We start from the raw sequence: 16,803 nt of genomic DNA, 5'->3' as shown, positions 1-16,803 counted from the left end.
AAAAATGCCCACTTGGCCATGAATAAATTCTAATACTTTTATCATAACTTAAAACAATGTGCAAGAAAAAAAATAAGGACAACAACCTGAACTTGCCTTTCACAAAAAAAGTCATTTTTCTGCAAAAAATCTTTAAATAAAATGTAAACCAAATATTGCACTAATGAAAGTTAACAAATACTTAATTAGAACCTATTTAATCTAACAACGCTACAGTACAACCTTATTAGAAAGTGCTTAATTGTTCAACAAACATTAACAACTTTTGAAAAAACTGTTCAAGTAACCCCTTAACTCCTGTCTATTAAAATGCCCACTTGGCCATGAATCAATTCTAATACTTTTATCATGACTTAAAACAATGTGCAAGAAAAAAAAAAATAAGGACAACCTGAACTTGCCTTTCACACACAAAAAAAAAAAAAAAAAAGTCATTTTTCTGCAAAAAATCAAATAAAATGTAAACCAAATATTGCACTAATAAAAGTTAACATAAATACTTAATTAGAACCTATTTTTTTAACTTAAGGCCACGGTTCCTCACAAAATCCCTAATATTTTGAAGGGTTCTATTCTTCAAAATCGGGTCCTCAGCTAGTTTGCATTGTTCACACTCAATCTTACTTGCCAATTTCCCTTTTTCGATGTGGGTTTTGAAGAATTTCATGACAGCGCTGATTTCGGCGTTGCTCCATGGCCTCTTCACATATTTTCTGCGTTTGATCTCTGTCAATGAAAATGCCATATGTTAAGATTCAAGACAATAGATGCTTAGTGTAAATTTTATTGAAAATAACATTTGAGCTAGTGAAATATTATTTAATTATGTTCTACTTATAATTATTGTTAAATTAAAAATTTAGAGGGAAATTATCATGATTACGGTGAGAACACCATAGCAGTTGCCCATTTGGTGTCCGAGTCCCATATGACTCAACCAGGTAATTTCTGTCCTTCACAAGCACAATGAAGGTTTCTTTCAAAGTGATGTGCTTTTTAGTACCAATAGCATATTTAAAAATCTGGAGAAATAAATGTTAATTTGTTTGGAAAGCCAGTGACTGTTAGGGGAAAGATATCATATACAGTGTACAGTGGGGAGAACAAGTATTTGATACACTGCCGATTTTGCTGGTTTTCCAACTTGCAAAGCATGTAGAGGTATGCAATTTGTATCATAAGTTCTCTTCAACTGTGAGGGGCGGAGTCGAATACAAAAAAAAACTGAAAATCATGTTGTATGATTTTTAAATAATAAATTTGTATTTAATTGCAAGAAATAAGTATTTGATACATCACAAAAATCAAACTTAATATTTGGTACAGAAACCTTTGTTTGCCATTACAGATACCAAACGTTTCCTGTAGTCCTTGACAAGGTTTGCACACACTGCAGCAGGGATTTTGGCCCACTCCTCCATGCAGATCTTCTCCAGAGTCTTCAGGTTTCGGGGCTGCTGCCGGGAAACACGGACTTTCAGCTCCCTCCATAGATTTTTCTATCGGGTTCAGATCTGGTGACTGGCTAGGCCACTCCAGGACCTTAAGATGCGTCTTACGGAGCCACTCTTTAGTTGCCTTGGCGGTGTGCTTTGGGTCGTTGTCATGCTGGAAGACCCAGCCACGACCCATCTTCAGGGCTCTCACTGAAGGAAGGAGGTTGTCAGCCAAGATCTGGCGATACATAGCCCCATCCATCCTCCCCTCAATACGGTGCAGTCGTCCTATACCCATGGCAGAGCAGCAGCCCCAAAAAAAGATGTTTCCTCCGGTAATGAGTGGAGAACAGGAGGGGTTCTTAAAAAAGAACTAAGAGCCGAAATATTTACGAGTTGGTAATGTATCAAATACTTATTTCATGCAGTTAAATACAAATGTATTATTTTAAATTATACAATGTGATTTTCTGGATTTTTGTATTAGATTCCGTCCCTCGCAGTTGAAGAGAACTTACGATACAAATTACAGACCTCTACATGGCTTGCAAGTAGGAAAACCAGCAAAATCGGCAGTGTATCAAATACTTGTTCTCCCCACTGTACACTGTAGCGAATACCTAGCGTATTCTATGAACAAATGTACTTTAAAAAATTTGTTATTTAGCTTTTAATTGTTAATTATGGATGAATTACTGGAATAAATGGATTAGATACCTCTGGAACTGCTGACGACACACTTTTTCTTCTGTCCTGGAGAAGCAACAAATTCTGTTACTATAGACAGTATAAAATTCAATCCATTCAAGGAGACTTTTTTTCCCTAAACAAAACTAATCACTGAAACATAGCTGTAACATCACTGCAATTATAAAGAAATGACTGTACCTTTGGAAGTCTTGACCAAATCCTCAGTCAATATAGTTGTTTTTCGTTTTCCTAAAACAAAAATATAAAATTTCTGAAATTACATTAAATATCCTAACTGCAAACTAAAAAAAATTCCACAGCCACTGAAATCTTGCAAACTGTTACTGCAGTATGAATCACTATAAACAGTACATGCAATTTTACCTAATGCCACCTATCAGGCTCCTGGAAGAGGGTTGCAAAGCTAATCTCCAGTATCAGACTAACCGCTAATTGATTAAAAGTTTATATTGGCTTGTGTTCTTATTGGCAACAAAGACAGATATTACTGACTGCAACAGCTTTATTTTGTATTACCAGAGGAACTGTTTTGCTCTTCGTCGATCTCCATTCTTTCGTTTTCTGGTCAAAAGAGAACAAAACATCTATCAGCACTACTTTGGTCATTGCAGATACTTGCACATAGACAAATACAGGCATAAACTAAAGTATTGCAACCTCTGGAATGTTTCCTGAAAATTCATAATTTCTCCTTATGAGAAATGCTTTTACTATTTTAGCTTCTTAAATCCTTATACAATTTTTCCCTTCATGACAAGCATACAACAGCAAGGTCAAATTTTAAACATTCTAGGTCAGGGGTGCCCAAGTCCAGTCCTCGAGAGCCCCTATCTAGCTTGTTTTCCATTTCTCCCTCCTTCAACACACCTGACTCAAATAATCAGGATCATTATCAGGCTCTTGCAGAGCTTGCTGATGAGCTGATCATTTGATTCAGGTGTGTTAAAGGAGGGAGACATGGAAAACAAGCTGTATAGGGGCTCTCGAGGACCGGACTTGGGCAGCCCTATTCTAGGTGGCTTCACCACCCCCCACTCTTTTTTACAAGGAGCCAATAATATTCCCTGGGCCATTTTTTTTTTTTTTATGTTTTGTTTAAAAACGTATCAATTTGTGCTTTTTTTCTTCGTCATTTTGTGTCTTTATAATGGAATATAGCAATTAATAAACGTGCATACCAACATTTCAAATTTCAACAAATTGTGGTAGAAATGGATTTTTGGGAAACATTTCAGGATTGCCAATATTTTTGTCCATGCCTTTAACTCCTAAACCACACCAATGATGGTACCCTGATAGTATCGTTCTTCATCATCCTTATTAGATCTGTTTATTATAGGGTTTATTAAATCAATACCACAATGCCAAAAAATATGGTTTTTGAGCGACATAATGCCGCAAATGCACAAGACATTTAATACATACCCATTAGTCCAAGGGGACAACCTCTGCCTCCGTCTTCGTCTCCACCATTTTCTTCGTCTCTCCCTGTGCCCCCGTCTTCGGCTCCACCATTTTCTTCGTCTCTCCCTGTGCCTCCGTCTTCGTCTCCACCATTTTCTTCGTCTCTCCCTGTGCCTCCGTCTTCGTCTCCACCATTTTCTTCGTCTCTCCCTCTTTCACCTTCGTTGTGTTCATCGTCACTGCTGCTTTCATCATCCTCATCCACTTTGTCGTCTCCATCATCCAACTCACCATACATTTCTGGATCCAATTTATCTTGGGGGAAAAAGGCAAAAATATAAATCTTCTGCTTGTACTTTTTGCATTCCAAATATTTGTTTATATTCCCAATTTAGGAAAATAATGAATATAACTATTATTTCTTGCAAATTTGAGCTTTGTCAATTAGTGTGCCTTACCACTACATACCTTCAATCTCAATCTCATCAAGAGACTTCCCCTTGAACTGTGCCAACGTTCCTTTCTCCATAGGAAGCAGAATCTTCGTGATTTTTGCCACTTCAATCGTGGCTTCTGGCAGACGGTAAAAGTCTCTGTGAACTCTAATATCATGGCCCAAAAAGTTAGCCAGTTGATCCAGTTCGTTGTTCTTAAGGTTCAAGATTTGGGATTGGGTCGCAATGTGCTTTCGAAGTTGTGTAGACCTCAGATACTGTGGATTCTTTGCGCCACACAAGCGTGCAAATGTTCTAACACAATCCTGTCCTCTGTAGTGGCTTGTGAAGGGGCATTCTGGCCTTCCAAATAGGAAAGGGTTGTCCTTGTGCACATTGCACATCTGTCTTTTCTCTACGAGAAGTGTTGTCGCACAAACAACCTCAGGGTTCAACAAAACTGCCACTTTCCTGCCTCTTTTACCCATAATTTCCACTCTGCTAAAGTGCCTTGCTAGCTTCTGTTCAAAAAGTGACAGACTGGCAGCTACATCACCATGAAGCTCAGTTTGGTCTCTTTTCTTGAAGGATTCCAGAGACATTTTTGAAACTTCACCTGCACGGCGTCTATTAAAGAGTATTATTTGTGAAAGTGTCAACCTTGCAAGTTCTCCATATGCCTGAGGAGACTCATGTTTTTTTTAAGTTGTGTATGGCAATAGCCGAGTTCTCCTCCAGGTATTTATGTAACTTTTGCACATCCTCTGTGAATGGTATGATGGATGGTTGATTGAACCTTGACTTTCTCAAAGTAGCCAGTGCAGTGTGAGAGACATATCCGGCCCATTCTTTTGAGCAGAGTCTGATGAATCGTTCAGTTGCTTTTATCAAATGTTCATCCTCTGCTGCTATAGCTCTGCAAAGAATAATGTCCCCAATTTTTTTCAACGAGTGCCCCAACTTCAGGGCAAGACTTGGTGTGGAATACGAGTTTTTCTCTTCATCATATCCTGAAACTTTTCACAGCATTAACAATTTTGTAGAAGTTGTTTGGTTTTACACCATCTTCAAAGCTTTGAATAGAATACATCACTCTTAGAGTCAATAAAAGTCTACCCATTTCCCGAACCTTTGTCCTAATGTACTCAAATTTTGTGGGATCATTCCCATGCTTGTTGTACAGCGACTGGGCCAGTTGCAATATGATGAAATCATTGCGCACTACAGATCCTATGTCGTCTTGCCTCATCTTTCCGAGCACCTTCCACACGCCAGTGGAAATGGTGTGACAGCTGGTTGACTCCGCCATATCAGCCAGAGATAAGACTTTGCTCCTTTGATGGTCCTCAGTTTTTTTCTTTAATGGACACCTTTTTGTGTGGCGCCACAGCTCTTTGCGAAGAAACATACCTTTGCAATATGTACAATGGACATACCTTTTGGAGTTCTCAGAGACTTTTGATGATCCAGCTCTTCTTCTGACTTTCAGTGATCCACTATGGCTATTTATTACCTCCTGATTATGCTCATAATTTCCTTTGTTCCGCAACTTATCCAATAACATTTTTCTCTCTTTTGAGTTCTTGGGTAATGACAATGCTCGGGCAATGTCCAAATCTTCTTTCTCATGCTTTTTAAAGTGCCGAGAAATTTTGGATTGGGCTTTTTTGCAAACATAGCAGTAATTCTTTAAAGTGCAAGAAGAGATTTGTTGAGTTGATATGCTAGGAAGAGGCTCAGCCGGGGTGGGAGGCTGCTCGGCCGGGGTGGGAGGCTGCTCGGCCGTATTTGTTGAAATAATCCAGTTATCACGATGAGTCACTCCATTATCAGAACAGGGTTGGTCATTGATGCAGTCAGATTTGTCAGATTTCTTTGTTTTTCCTTCAGAAGGAAGTGGTTTAACTTGTCCAAGATATGGCAAGATTACTGATTGTGCATCCTCATTATGTTCAGTGTCAGTAGGAAAATCAGAGCTGGATCCATCAGAGCTTCTTGATGGAAGGTAGACATCGTCTGAACCTGAATCACTGATTTCAGAGTCAGAAACATGATCCCAAGACTTAGTAGCATCCTAAACAGCAAAAAAAAAAAAAAAAAAATGTTGACATAAGTCATATGTCACAGTTCAAATATCAAACAGTTTGGAGCAAAAGTTCAAATGCTTATGAAGACAAACATACCAGTGATGAATTCTTCTTCAAAAAACAGGATTTATGCCATGATCTTGAACATACTAAAAGCACATTTAAGAGAACCATTAAAGTGAACAATTTTGCTTTTGTTCAACAAATATTTTCAGTAACTTAATAAAATATCTGTTTAAGTAATGAAAAATACAAACATTTGCATGTCACACCAAGCCATTTTAAACTGGAGACAGGCCCAGTGCAGTCTTCACAATTTTCCAAAGCACTGAGAACTGCACCAAACATTCTATGGTGGCACTAAAAAAAGAAAAAAAAAAGTATGACAATCAAGAGGGTTCAACACGACAGGAATATGTCTATGATCTGGAAGGTTCTCAAGCAGATGGAAGCCATCAAAATGGTCAAAGCATCCAAGGGGGCAACTATTCTCTATAAACGTCAGAGCGTTATGTCGGAAGAGATTAAACGCCTTTTGCTGATATGGATTAAGGATAAAGAGACTAGAGCTGTCCCGACTAGTCGACGTCGTCAATGACAAATGCGTCGAGCACAACATTCCGTCGACGGTTAATAAAGGGTTAAAATAAATAAATATATATATATATATTTATAATGTAGAAAGTTGAGGATGGCGGAGCGCAAGCGGGTAAAGCGACACAAAGCCAAAAAAAGCACACCATTGTAGCCAAAGCATGGACTTATTTCAACGAAACAAAGGAGGGTATACGGTCGTGTGCAGTCTGCAACGCCAAGCTTGTCGGCCACGAATGAACATCTGAAGAGTCGTCAGCCAGTTGTAATTTTAGAAGATGACAGAAGACAACAAGCTGGCAGATCAGAAGTCCACATAACCAGTGTTGTTAATAACAGCGTCATTTTTGTCAGTTGTGAGTAATCTAATTACTTTTCTCATCGTTTTTGGGCTTTGAAACGAATTAACCCAATTATAGTATTAAGTATTCTTTTGGGAAATCCCGCTCAACATATGACCATTTTATCTTAAAGTCCTTGGACAAATTCATATCTAGAGGTACAACTTTATTGAAACATTTAAACACAGGAAAAAGAAGTGCCTGCAAAAATCAAGTACATCACATGAACACTTGACACACTAGCTTGTTGTCAGATCTAGTAAGTACAGTGGGGCAAATAAGTATTTAGTCAACCACTAATTGTGCAAGTTCTCCCACTTGAAAATATTAGACAGGCCTGTAATTGTCAACATGGCTAAACCTCAACCATGAGACAGAATGTGGAAAAAAAATAAAAACAGAAAATCACATTGTTTGACTTTTAAAGAATTTATTTGCAAATCATGGTGGAAAATAAGTATTTGGTCTATACCAAAAGTTCATCTCAATACTTTGTTATGTACCCTTTGTTGGCAATAACGGAGGCCAAACGTTTTCTGTAACTCTTCACAAGCTTTTCACACACTGTCAAGAGGAATCACCATAGTTATAAGTTATTTCTTCTCCTGGAAAGATGTCTTTGATAGCGAACAGACACAAGTGTGGTCTCCCTCGAACCATGATTCTTTTGACTTTGCAGTTTGGATGAACATGATCATCATTCACTAGTCGTCCCAGTGTTTGGTCTTCTTTTGAAGCATTTATGCTGTGGGGAAAAGGCGGTGACTTTAAACTTGGCTTGTGGTTCCATTATTTGTAGGGTATTACGGAAAATCACAATTAAAAACAGTTAAATTAAAAACAAGCTATTTTGTTTTTCCAATAAATGGTGCATAATGTATCCCTTACTCATATATTGTATTCTAAAGTCCTGATACCTGATAATATAAAGGAGTTACAATACTGGTAAATTAATTAAAACTAGAAAGGGACTGTAGACGACTATATGAAAACTGTTCTAATACAATAATTCCCTAAGACAGGGTCAGGACCCAAAGTTGATTCATGAGAGATTCTATTTGTACTTGAAATAAATTAACCTGAAACTATTTAATACACAAGTTTTAGCCTTCTAATATGAATAGTAAAATCCATTTTTTGGACAATATGCTACTTTAGATACTTATTTATAGTCAAATTTATATGCCTTATATTGATTTTCCTTCCACTGCATATTTAATTCTATCAGGAGAGTAACTTTGAACTACTAATGACGACAGCAAATAAAGGGTTAAATAACTCAAGTTCTTCTTCCAAACCACAATGGGTGCCCCAAACAGCTGTATTAAATCCGAGATCAGTTGATGAAATGAGTTCAAGGTTTCTTGCACCATTTTGAAGGTAGAACTTAATGCTTTTAAAGACATAATTACGACTTTAAAAATAAATAGAATTTAAGACCAAGACATGTCACAACAATTTTTTTAAGGAAAAAACATTTTATTTTACTGTAAACGCAACTGTTGCCACAAATGGTATTTTTCCAACTATCGTGTGGGAATCGATGGCTTTAACCCCTATTGTCCTAACGAAAAAGTTGCTGAGTTTGCATTTGGGGTGGAAATCTCTGGATACCTCACGATAATCATAATCATAACAATGATCTCAGGATATGGCGATAAAACAATTATCGATATATGTGTCAGGAAATCATTGCATGAAACAAGCAATAAGCAAAGAAAAAAGGTCTTTATATCTTTCTGCTGTGAACAGGAATGAGTTTATCAATAATGTTCATTCGCTGCCACACTCCCACTTCAAACAGATTGGACATCCATGGCCATCAGTTGTAGCTAATAGCAGAGAACCAGTTCATTTTGTGGCATTTGACGTCATTTTCTGCTGATTTTCGGTCAATTCCTTTTGCTGTTGAGGCATTTATTGGTCACTTCCTGCTGATTTGGGGGCATTTAAAAGTCCCTTGTAGTCTATCTTGGGTTACTGAAAAGGAAGTGACTCAAAACCAACAGGAAGTAGCCTGTAAATGACCTAACATGAACATGAAGTGACCTTTAAATGCCCACAAAAGACTGGCTGTGGATGCTCTAGTTTCAGTAACTGGATTGTACGTCTAGTGCCGTCAATGGTAACCAGAGAGCTAAAGCAGACACTACTCTAATGGAAGATTTTGGTCGCAACCTGTTGGTTCCTTTTTTTTCCCCCCCAAACAGTGACACCTTTTAAAAATGATATACTGATTCTTGGTGGAAGCATATTGATAACCTTTGGCCCACAAAGTACCATGATATTCCACCTTTCCAATATATTGTCACATCCCTACTTTGTACCGGGCACTGTTGTTATTTTGACCAGGGGCCAACCACCGCTTACATAAAAGATCTTCGGTCCCTTATTTATTAAATTCCAACTTCCCCATCTCGGCATATTCCCACTCACCTCTACAACCGCGAACAACCAGGAAATGCCGTCATGTCAAGTCGCGTATGCTGAGGTAGTGGACAACGTACCGTATAACATATTAATCCAAAACTCTTGTATATCGTGCAAGGCCATTGATAAAACAAATGCACACCATTAGAAGTTTTACGGAAGACGGTCATTTCCCTGGCATTACATGCATCGTCTGGAAATGTAATACCTACTGCAATTTTCCATTAAATTGAAGGCAATTTAAGACCTTAATGATCCGGATTTTAAATGTAAGACATTTTAAGACTTTTTAAGGATCTGCGGGAACCCTGCAGTTATTCATGTTGCAGACTTGTTAGACCAGAACCCTTATTTTAACAGAACAAGATTACTTTCGCATTTTCGAATATGCTACTGCATTTTATCTCATAAATATATATATTAATTTTTATGGACAAGTAACAAGGAAATAATTGGGTAAGATACTTACCAATATTGCTTTCCATTCCATATGAAATCAAATGCATATTTGTTGCTTTTGTCATCTGCACCTTTACTCAGAGACAGAACTCCTCGGTACTCCACCACAAAACTTTTGGGTTCAATGTACTCTCTTGCAAATACACCTCTCCCTGAAAAAAAAAAAAAAAAAAACTTTTGTAACCAACCTTATTTGTGGTCATCTTTTCAAGGGGATACGAGTGGAATAAGTCAATTATTAACTCTTTACCTGCTGAGAAAATAAACTTTCTGGAGTACCAAAGGAAAAAAAGTTTCCAAACAGCAGAGTTGCATGGCAACAAGTTGTATTTAGTAATAAAACGGCCCCAAAGGTCTCCTGAAGCCACCCTATCAATTAATCATGGACACTGTGCTTTTAAATTTAACTGCAATGTTTGACCACGGAAGCATTTAAAACTACAAAAGAATTATCAAGTGTTTGTTGGCTTCAATAGTCTTGCACGAACTTGCACAAGCTTCTTTGTAGCCACAACTGGTTGCTTAAAATCAATACTGTGAGGAAATAATTTTAGTGTGTTAATGATGAGTAGGGGGGTGGCTTTGGTCACACTGGGAAAGTAATCAGGATGAGGTTTGAGCATCCACCATCCAGAGGTTCTGCAGCAGGGGTGTCCAAGTCCGTTCCTCAAAGATACATATCTAGCCTGTTTTCCATGTTTTCCTCCTCTGACACATCTGGATCAAATGATCACATCATCAACCGTCCTGATTATTTGATTCAGGTGTGTTAGAGAAGGAATATTGGTAAACAAACCGGATAGGTGACCTCGGGGACTGTACTTGTTTACAGCTTGTTTCCATGTCTAGTATGCATGTATATTTCAATTTAACATTGTTTCTTAATTAGGCCAGCAACTCAGTTTAACAACCAGATTTTTCTTGATTTAACCACATTAAGAACTATTTTTATATTCCAAGTCTAGTACGCAAGGAGACAAAGTTTAATAAATTATGAAATTTACCTTTATAGTGGTTGATAAATCTTTCCTCAATGAATGTTTTATCTTTTTCCTCAATTATATGTTCCACAGCATCTTGTTCTGGACTCTTTCTCCTCCTGCTTCTCTTCTCAGCCATCTTTGCTGTAATCCACAGACAATAATATTACAATATAATATTTCAGACAAACTAATAGATGTCATGAATAAAGAAGGCTATTAATTGTTAGAATGTGTAATTCAGCAATATTTAAATTTAAATATGACGGCAGTTAAAATATCATAATGTTACTGCTCATATAGCACCATATAAAATACAATCTACACATAAACGCCACATATTATAAGGAACGTTAGATCAGTCTACCAAAACCAGGAAGGCTGGCAGGGCTCTAGATAGAAGTTTTGCATTACAACTCATGAATGATGAATAAAACAAGGTGCATTTAAAGAGTTTTTATGTTGTCGTTTTTGTTTTTTTTTTAAATGGAACGATTGAGGCACCGAATGAGCAGAAATAGGCTGATGGATAAAACGGCGTTTTAGAAACGTACTCATGTTAAATCCGTAACTCTACAGTGTTTATATAGATGAAGATCGACGTCGCTTTTACCCGCTGACAATTTTGAAAAGCTTCAGTTGTGGACTGTGAATGTGGCTTGACGAAAAAGTATCGAAATAAATACGTTTAAACAGCTGGATGACTCCGTGCAACAGAATTAAACGGGAGAGCAAACGACTATGGCACAAACACATTAATATACTTAGACTGTAGTGTTTAATGTCCTATAGACGAACATCGACGTCCCTTTAACCTGTTGATTATTTTGCCTAGTTGCAGAGTTGACGAAAAAGTATCTAAACTCCGTTAAAACAGCCAGACAACTCGGCGAAATAGAGTCAGTAGGGAGAGTAAACGACTATAGCACGAACACATTAATACACTTCGACTGTACTTTAAATAGCTTTTATCAAACATTTGCCTTACCTCCTCCATTGAAGGGACATTACATGTGCTCAAAAAGTGTCCACTCACCAGCCAATCACTGACAGCGCTCCTCTCTGGAGCTTCCGGGTTGACGCCAAAGGCATTCCTCCAATCACTGCGGAGAACCTCGTTGATTGACGTTTGACTGACGTTGAGAACAGCCAATCGGTGACCAATACGTCAAGGAAGTACTCCGCCAATGAAGTCCGCTAAATTTGTGTGTTCTTTTCCCGCGTTTGTGTCTGAAAGCCCAATGGCCGGAAATTTTTTCTGCGTGTATGACTTCGTGTGTGAGACACAAATATGTCGGGTTTTCGTACTTATGAGGACATGACGAGAAAAAGCGGGAGGATGTCATTTCCATTGTTCTGAATGCATTTACAGTGCTTGAATTATCGGGACACCGAAAGTGTCCCGATAAACCGTTTGGTCCTGGTAATGCTGGTACGTAAACCGATAAAATGTCCCGCTAATGTAGCGAAACCAACGCACACACACACACACACACACACACAATTTAACCGAGTAAAACGCTCATTAATTGAAGTTTTCACCTGCCCTTTACATAATGTCATTTGTAATCATTGGTTTGATAATATTAATGAAATAAATTACAAAAACATCACCCCGATTGTCTGTGTTGCTTAGCCGGAAAATGGTGCACTTTGTGCGGCCACGAGAGAAGTACAAAGCGCCTGCAGCCTCCTTAATGTAGGTTCATGTATTTTCATTCAAATATGCTCGAAAAGTAGCTAGATGGGTAAGTGCAACTGAAAGGTAAAGGGTAGAAGAGCAGCGAAGTGGTCAAGGAGGAGTGTTAGTGCCTAGGAGGTCAGATACTTAGGGTGGGGCAAGGCCGTGAAAAGCTTTGAATGTGATGACGGGATCTTGTTCATCTCCCTCCATCTCGCCGGTGTTAGGTTTTGTGTTTGTTTCCTCCTAGTGTGACTTGTCCCAGTGATTGCCCTTTGATTTCACCTGTTGGGCCTGCTCCTTGTGTATTCGCTCACCTGCTTCCTTCAGTGTCACCCACCTGTTCCTTGTTGTCTCGTTACCCCTTGTCTGTGTGTATATATAAGCTCCCGGTTTTTGTTAAGTCTGTCGCGATATTTTCCATGTTCACGTCAATGGTGATTCTTGTCTGTTCCTGCATCCAAGCCCACGTGTTCCTATATAAGTTTTTGATACCCAGGGTTAGTTTTGTTCGCTTTGGTGTTTTTTTTTTTTAAATGTTTTTTTTTTTTTTTTTTTTTTTTTTTTTTAATCACCAGTCTTTGGTTTGTTTGTATTCTGTTTTTTGTTGGCTTTGATTAAATCATTCTTGTCACCTTTTCTGCCTCGCCTCCCTTTCCCTGCATTTGGACACAACACTGCCCGTGTGCCTGACAGCCGGTGAAATCCCGGGAGGAGTGTGGACTGCGGTGTGCTAGTTTAACTAGAGGGTCGGTTAGTAAGGGCACTTTCACACCTTTTGAAAGGGACCAGAATTATTTTTCTCAGATATTCCGCTTCCCTCTTGTAAATGTGAATGCGCACCTGAACTCGAGTTCAGACCAAACATACGAACTCTGGTCCGCCCAAAAATCGTGGATCTCGATCCGCTATGAGCCCACCATGCTTCGCTTGTGAATGCAAGCGGAGCAGGTCACGCTTATGCTACATTATGTGCAGCTGCTGTGACTCTCTATGCTCCCCCACCACCCAGGAGGGAGTTATTTCCTCTTCTAAATTTGTCCAATCAATGAGTGCATCTTTCATCCGCGTGATGCCACTCGAAAAGTTTGGTTGGTGCAGTGTGAGTACTGAACCTTTTCAACAAGTCATTTGCAATTGTTGTTGCAAGGTAGCTCATCAACTCTGCCTGGGTCCTCTTGTTCTAATTTGAGAGTGCCCTAAAGCTCAAATACCTTGTTCTAGATCATTCCATATGTTGATGTGAGATCTCGTAGCCAAATGCCGTGCGTTCATGTTTTTGTAACCATTATCCGAATCGAATATTGATAGCTGAGAGGAAAGTGCAACAAAGAATCCAAACCAAGTTGACAATTGATTCCAAGTATAGGATAATCTAAAATAGCAAGGCAATATGGCAAAAACGAATGACAAACAGAAGAAGGCCAAGCCAAGGTTCATACTCAGCATCCAATGAGCATTCCCAAGGAGTGACGACATCTGATGGAAATGTTTAAAGTGTCGGGAGGCGGTGAGGTGGATTGGAAAGGCTGTTGGGGCATTGTCCAGAGGTGTTGCTAATCTTGGATTGGGCAGGAAAGTTCGTATGGTACTGTTGTCAGGGGACAAGAGTTATCATACCAATGTAATGCACCACCATCCTCAAATGGGGGTATCGGTTTTCAGGACGTCTGCTGGTGGGGTTTACTCCTCTTTTATCATCAAATAAATGAATGGATGTGCTAAAATTTTCTTCATCTAAATTTGTGGAAAAAGTAAAAGGTCAAACATCAACACTTACCTTAGCACAATGTTGAATACAGCTACAAACCAAGACAGAAATCTTGGTGTAATTATTTACTCAAATCGCAGCTTCAACAGCAATCTAAAGTTTGTGACTAAATCTGCCTATTACCACCTAAAAAATATAGCCAGAGTTAAGGGGTCCAAACAAGACATGGAAAAACCTATCCATGCATTCATTTGTAGTAGACTGTACTATTGTAATTAGGGCTGTCCCAAACGACTAATTTTCTGCCGATTAGTCAGCCGACTAATCTAATAATTAATTTTTTTTTGTTTTTGTTTTTACTAGTTTAGCAATGAAATTTTTGTTGACGCTTATCAATTCACAAAAACATATTGGAACACTTAAATTATTTATTAAAGTACAAATAAACACGTAAATAACAATAATAAATCACAAATAAACAATGAGTTCAAATGCTGATAGAATTAACTAGTGCAAAAGTATGGAATGTAAAGAGATTCAGAACACTGACTTCACCTTTCCAACATGGTTCAAAACAATTCTTAAACACCTAGCATTTATATTAAAGTATAGTACTATATATAATAGTATTATAATAATAATACTTTATTGCCAATCAGATTTTTTCATAAAGGGTGTCATTTTAAAGGTATTCTTGGTGTAGAATCTGAATTCTGAAGTATGTGGGATTAACTCCAGAAATCGCTATTTATATGACAAACATGACATGCTTTTATTTTGAAATGTTCACCGGAAGTACGTTCGCTAAACCGCTAACTTCAGCTTTTCACGCCGCAAAAAAAACACTTTTTGTCATTGCATGTAGTTTGTCAGTAATAGATTTTTTTGGTCATTTTTTTCGTTTGCAAATGCTGTTAACCAGCGATTTTTCATGTTTGAAGTGTCACCTTTTAACCGCAAGTTTGCTTTCACGAGATGACTGCCAATGTTTTATAGCAGGCTAAAGTAAGTTGCCTTTTTCCCCCATTCACCTCAGTGTAGCAGTGCTAACGTTACAGTGTTTAATATAGATGTGTTATCTTAATTTGAATGTCTAAACTTTAATTCTACAGCGTGTTAATAAGAGAAAGAAACTGGAGTCTCATATGCCATCAGCACGCACGCACGCACGCAGCGATAAAAGGCAGCCATGAAAATTACCGCCCTCATTTTTATTTGCCGTGCGATAAATGGACTCGTTTCGCGACAGGCTGAGCAACTTCAATAAAACATGTCGTTTGTTAGTTAGATGGAGTTACAAACTGGGTGACGACGCTTTAGGTGTTTATTCATGGCCGACGTGCAGCCAAGCTTGGCATTGAAGAGACAGGACAAGAGTGTACCCTCTTTTGTTTCTTTTAAATAAGTCAATGTTTTGGACACTCTTGTGCGCTTTTTTGGCTTTGTGCCGCTTTCCCCGCTTGCATACAGAGCGTCCAACATTGTGAACTTTCCACGCATATTTTTTTTTAACCCTTCATTAACCGTCGACGGGATGTTTTGCTCGTCGACGGATTTACGTCATCGATGACGTCCACTATGTCGACTAGTCGGGACAGCTCTAATTGTAATGGTATATTTACAGGTCTTAACAAAAAAAAAAAAAACAACCAGGAAGCTACATCTCATACAGAACTCTGCTGCCAGAGTCCCTGCAGCTATAAGTAAACTGGACCATATTGCACCATTTCTGAAATCTTTACACTGGCTTCCTGTGAGTCAAAGAATAAATACACTATAAAATACTGCTATCGGTCTTCAAAACACTTAATGGCCTTGGATCAAAACAAATGCTTGATTTGTTAGGCCCAAAGCATCTAGACCCCTAATTTTGTCTGGAACCGGCATGCTGTGTGTTCCAAGAACAAGAAACAAGCAGGTTAAGGAAGTATTCAGTCACCCCAGTTACTTGAAGCTCTGAAGTGTGCTCAAACCGCCATAGCGCCATTATATCAAGGCTAAATACGCTGCCGTTTTCCGCAGCGTATTCATAACTGCCCATATAGTTCTGAGTTTAAGTTATCTGACCATTGCTTTTCATTCAATTGTGGGGGTTTTTACTTCTGTTTCTTGTTTTGTTTTTGCTTTATTTAATGTGGTTTTTATTTATCATTTTATTTGTGTTTTGGGGTTTTTATGTGATTTAAAGCACTTTGAATAACCTTGTGTTTAATTGTGCTATACAAAGAAATTTGATAAACTCTGATTTTGTTCTTATTATGTCAATAGATTTACATTTTCTATGGCACAAGATCCAATGCTGACTTTTTCGTCCATAATGGATTCTTCTTCCAAGACAACCTCCATGATCGAGTGAAGATCAAGCTGGGCATCAGTAAAAGTGAGAGACTTTACGCCATGAAAGCAGAGGTTCTGGCCCGTGCTGGTATCCCAGTGTATGTATGACATTCATTTTTTATGCTTTATTCTCAGGGAAGCAAATCATTGCCACCATCATTTGTGGTGGGACCTAAACGGATTTGACTTGTAATTCAG

The 16,803-nt window shown here is 38.3% G+C and overlaps 2 protein-coding genes and 1 long non-coding RNA gene across 8 annotated transcripts in view; 1 reads left to right on the top strand and 2 right to left on the bottom strand.

The window, feature by feature from the left end:
- The window catches only part of setd3 (SET domain containing 3, actin histidine methyltransferase), a 188,662-nt gene that overhangs the window by 144,221 nt on the left and 27,638 nt on the right, over window positions 1-16,803 (top strand). For all 4 annotated transcript variants that reach the window (XM_057859667.1, XM_057859670.1, XM_057859668.1 and 1 more), the window contains exon 10: window positions 16,537-16,703. In XM_057859667.1, the coding sequence (XP_057715650.1) occupies window positions 16,537-16,703 (167 nt within the window). The remainder of the gene's footprint in view (window positions 1-16,536; window positions 16,704-16,803) is intronic.
- On the bottom strand, window positions 406-6,424 carry LOC130931140 (serine/threonine-protein kinase rio2-like). Of its 3 annotated transcripts, none has more exons than XM_057859671.1 (8): window positions 6,330-6,424; window positions 6,169-6,221; window positions 4,020-6,059; window positions 3,573-3,866; window positions 2,664-2,708; window positions 2,325-2,375; window positions 2,154-2,189; window positions 406-726 (listed from the first exon to the last, which is right to left on the bottom strand). In XM_057859671.1, exons 3-8 carry the CDS (start codon window positions 4,585-4,587, stop codon window positions 512-514), a joined length of 1,209 nt encoding a protein of 402 aa, XP_057715654.1. In that variant the 5' UTR covers window positions 4,588-6,059; window positions 6,169-6,221; window positions 6,330-6,424; the 3' UTR covers window positions 406-511. The 3 variants fall into 3 exon arrangements, with proteins under 3 accessions (XP_057715654.1, XP_057715655.1, XP_057715658.1); XM_057859675.1 differs by having other exon boundaries at window positions 482-726; window positions 2,154-2,184; XM_057859672.1 differs by lacking the exons at window positions 6,169-6,221; window positions 6,330-6,424 and having other exon boundaries at window positions 4,020-6,143.
- Window positions 9,902-11,913, bottom strand: LOC130931141 (uncharacterized). The gene is made up of 3 exons (XR_009067164.1): window positions 11,865-11,913; window positions 10,901-11,020; window positions 9,902-10,048 (listed from the first exon to the last, which is right to left on the bottom strand). It is a non-coding gene; the product is annotated as an uncharacterized LOC130931141 (long non-coding RNA).

Source organism: Corythoichthys intestinalis, chromosome 15 (genome assembly GCF_030265065.1).
Source record: "Corythoichthys intestinalis isolate RoL2023-P3 chromosome 15, ASM3026506v1, whole genome shotgun sequence".
Classification (NCBI taxonomy): Eukaryota; Metazoa; Chordata; class Actinopteri; order Syngnathiformes; family Syngnathidae; genus Corythoichthys; species Corythoichthys intestinalis.
This window is presented reverse-complemented; position numbering and strand designations above follow the sequence as displayed.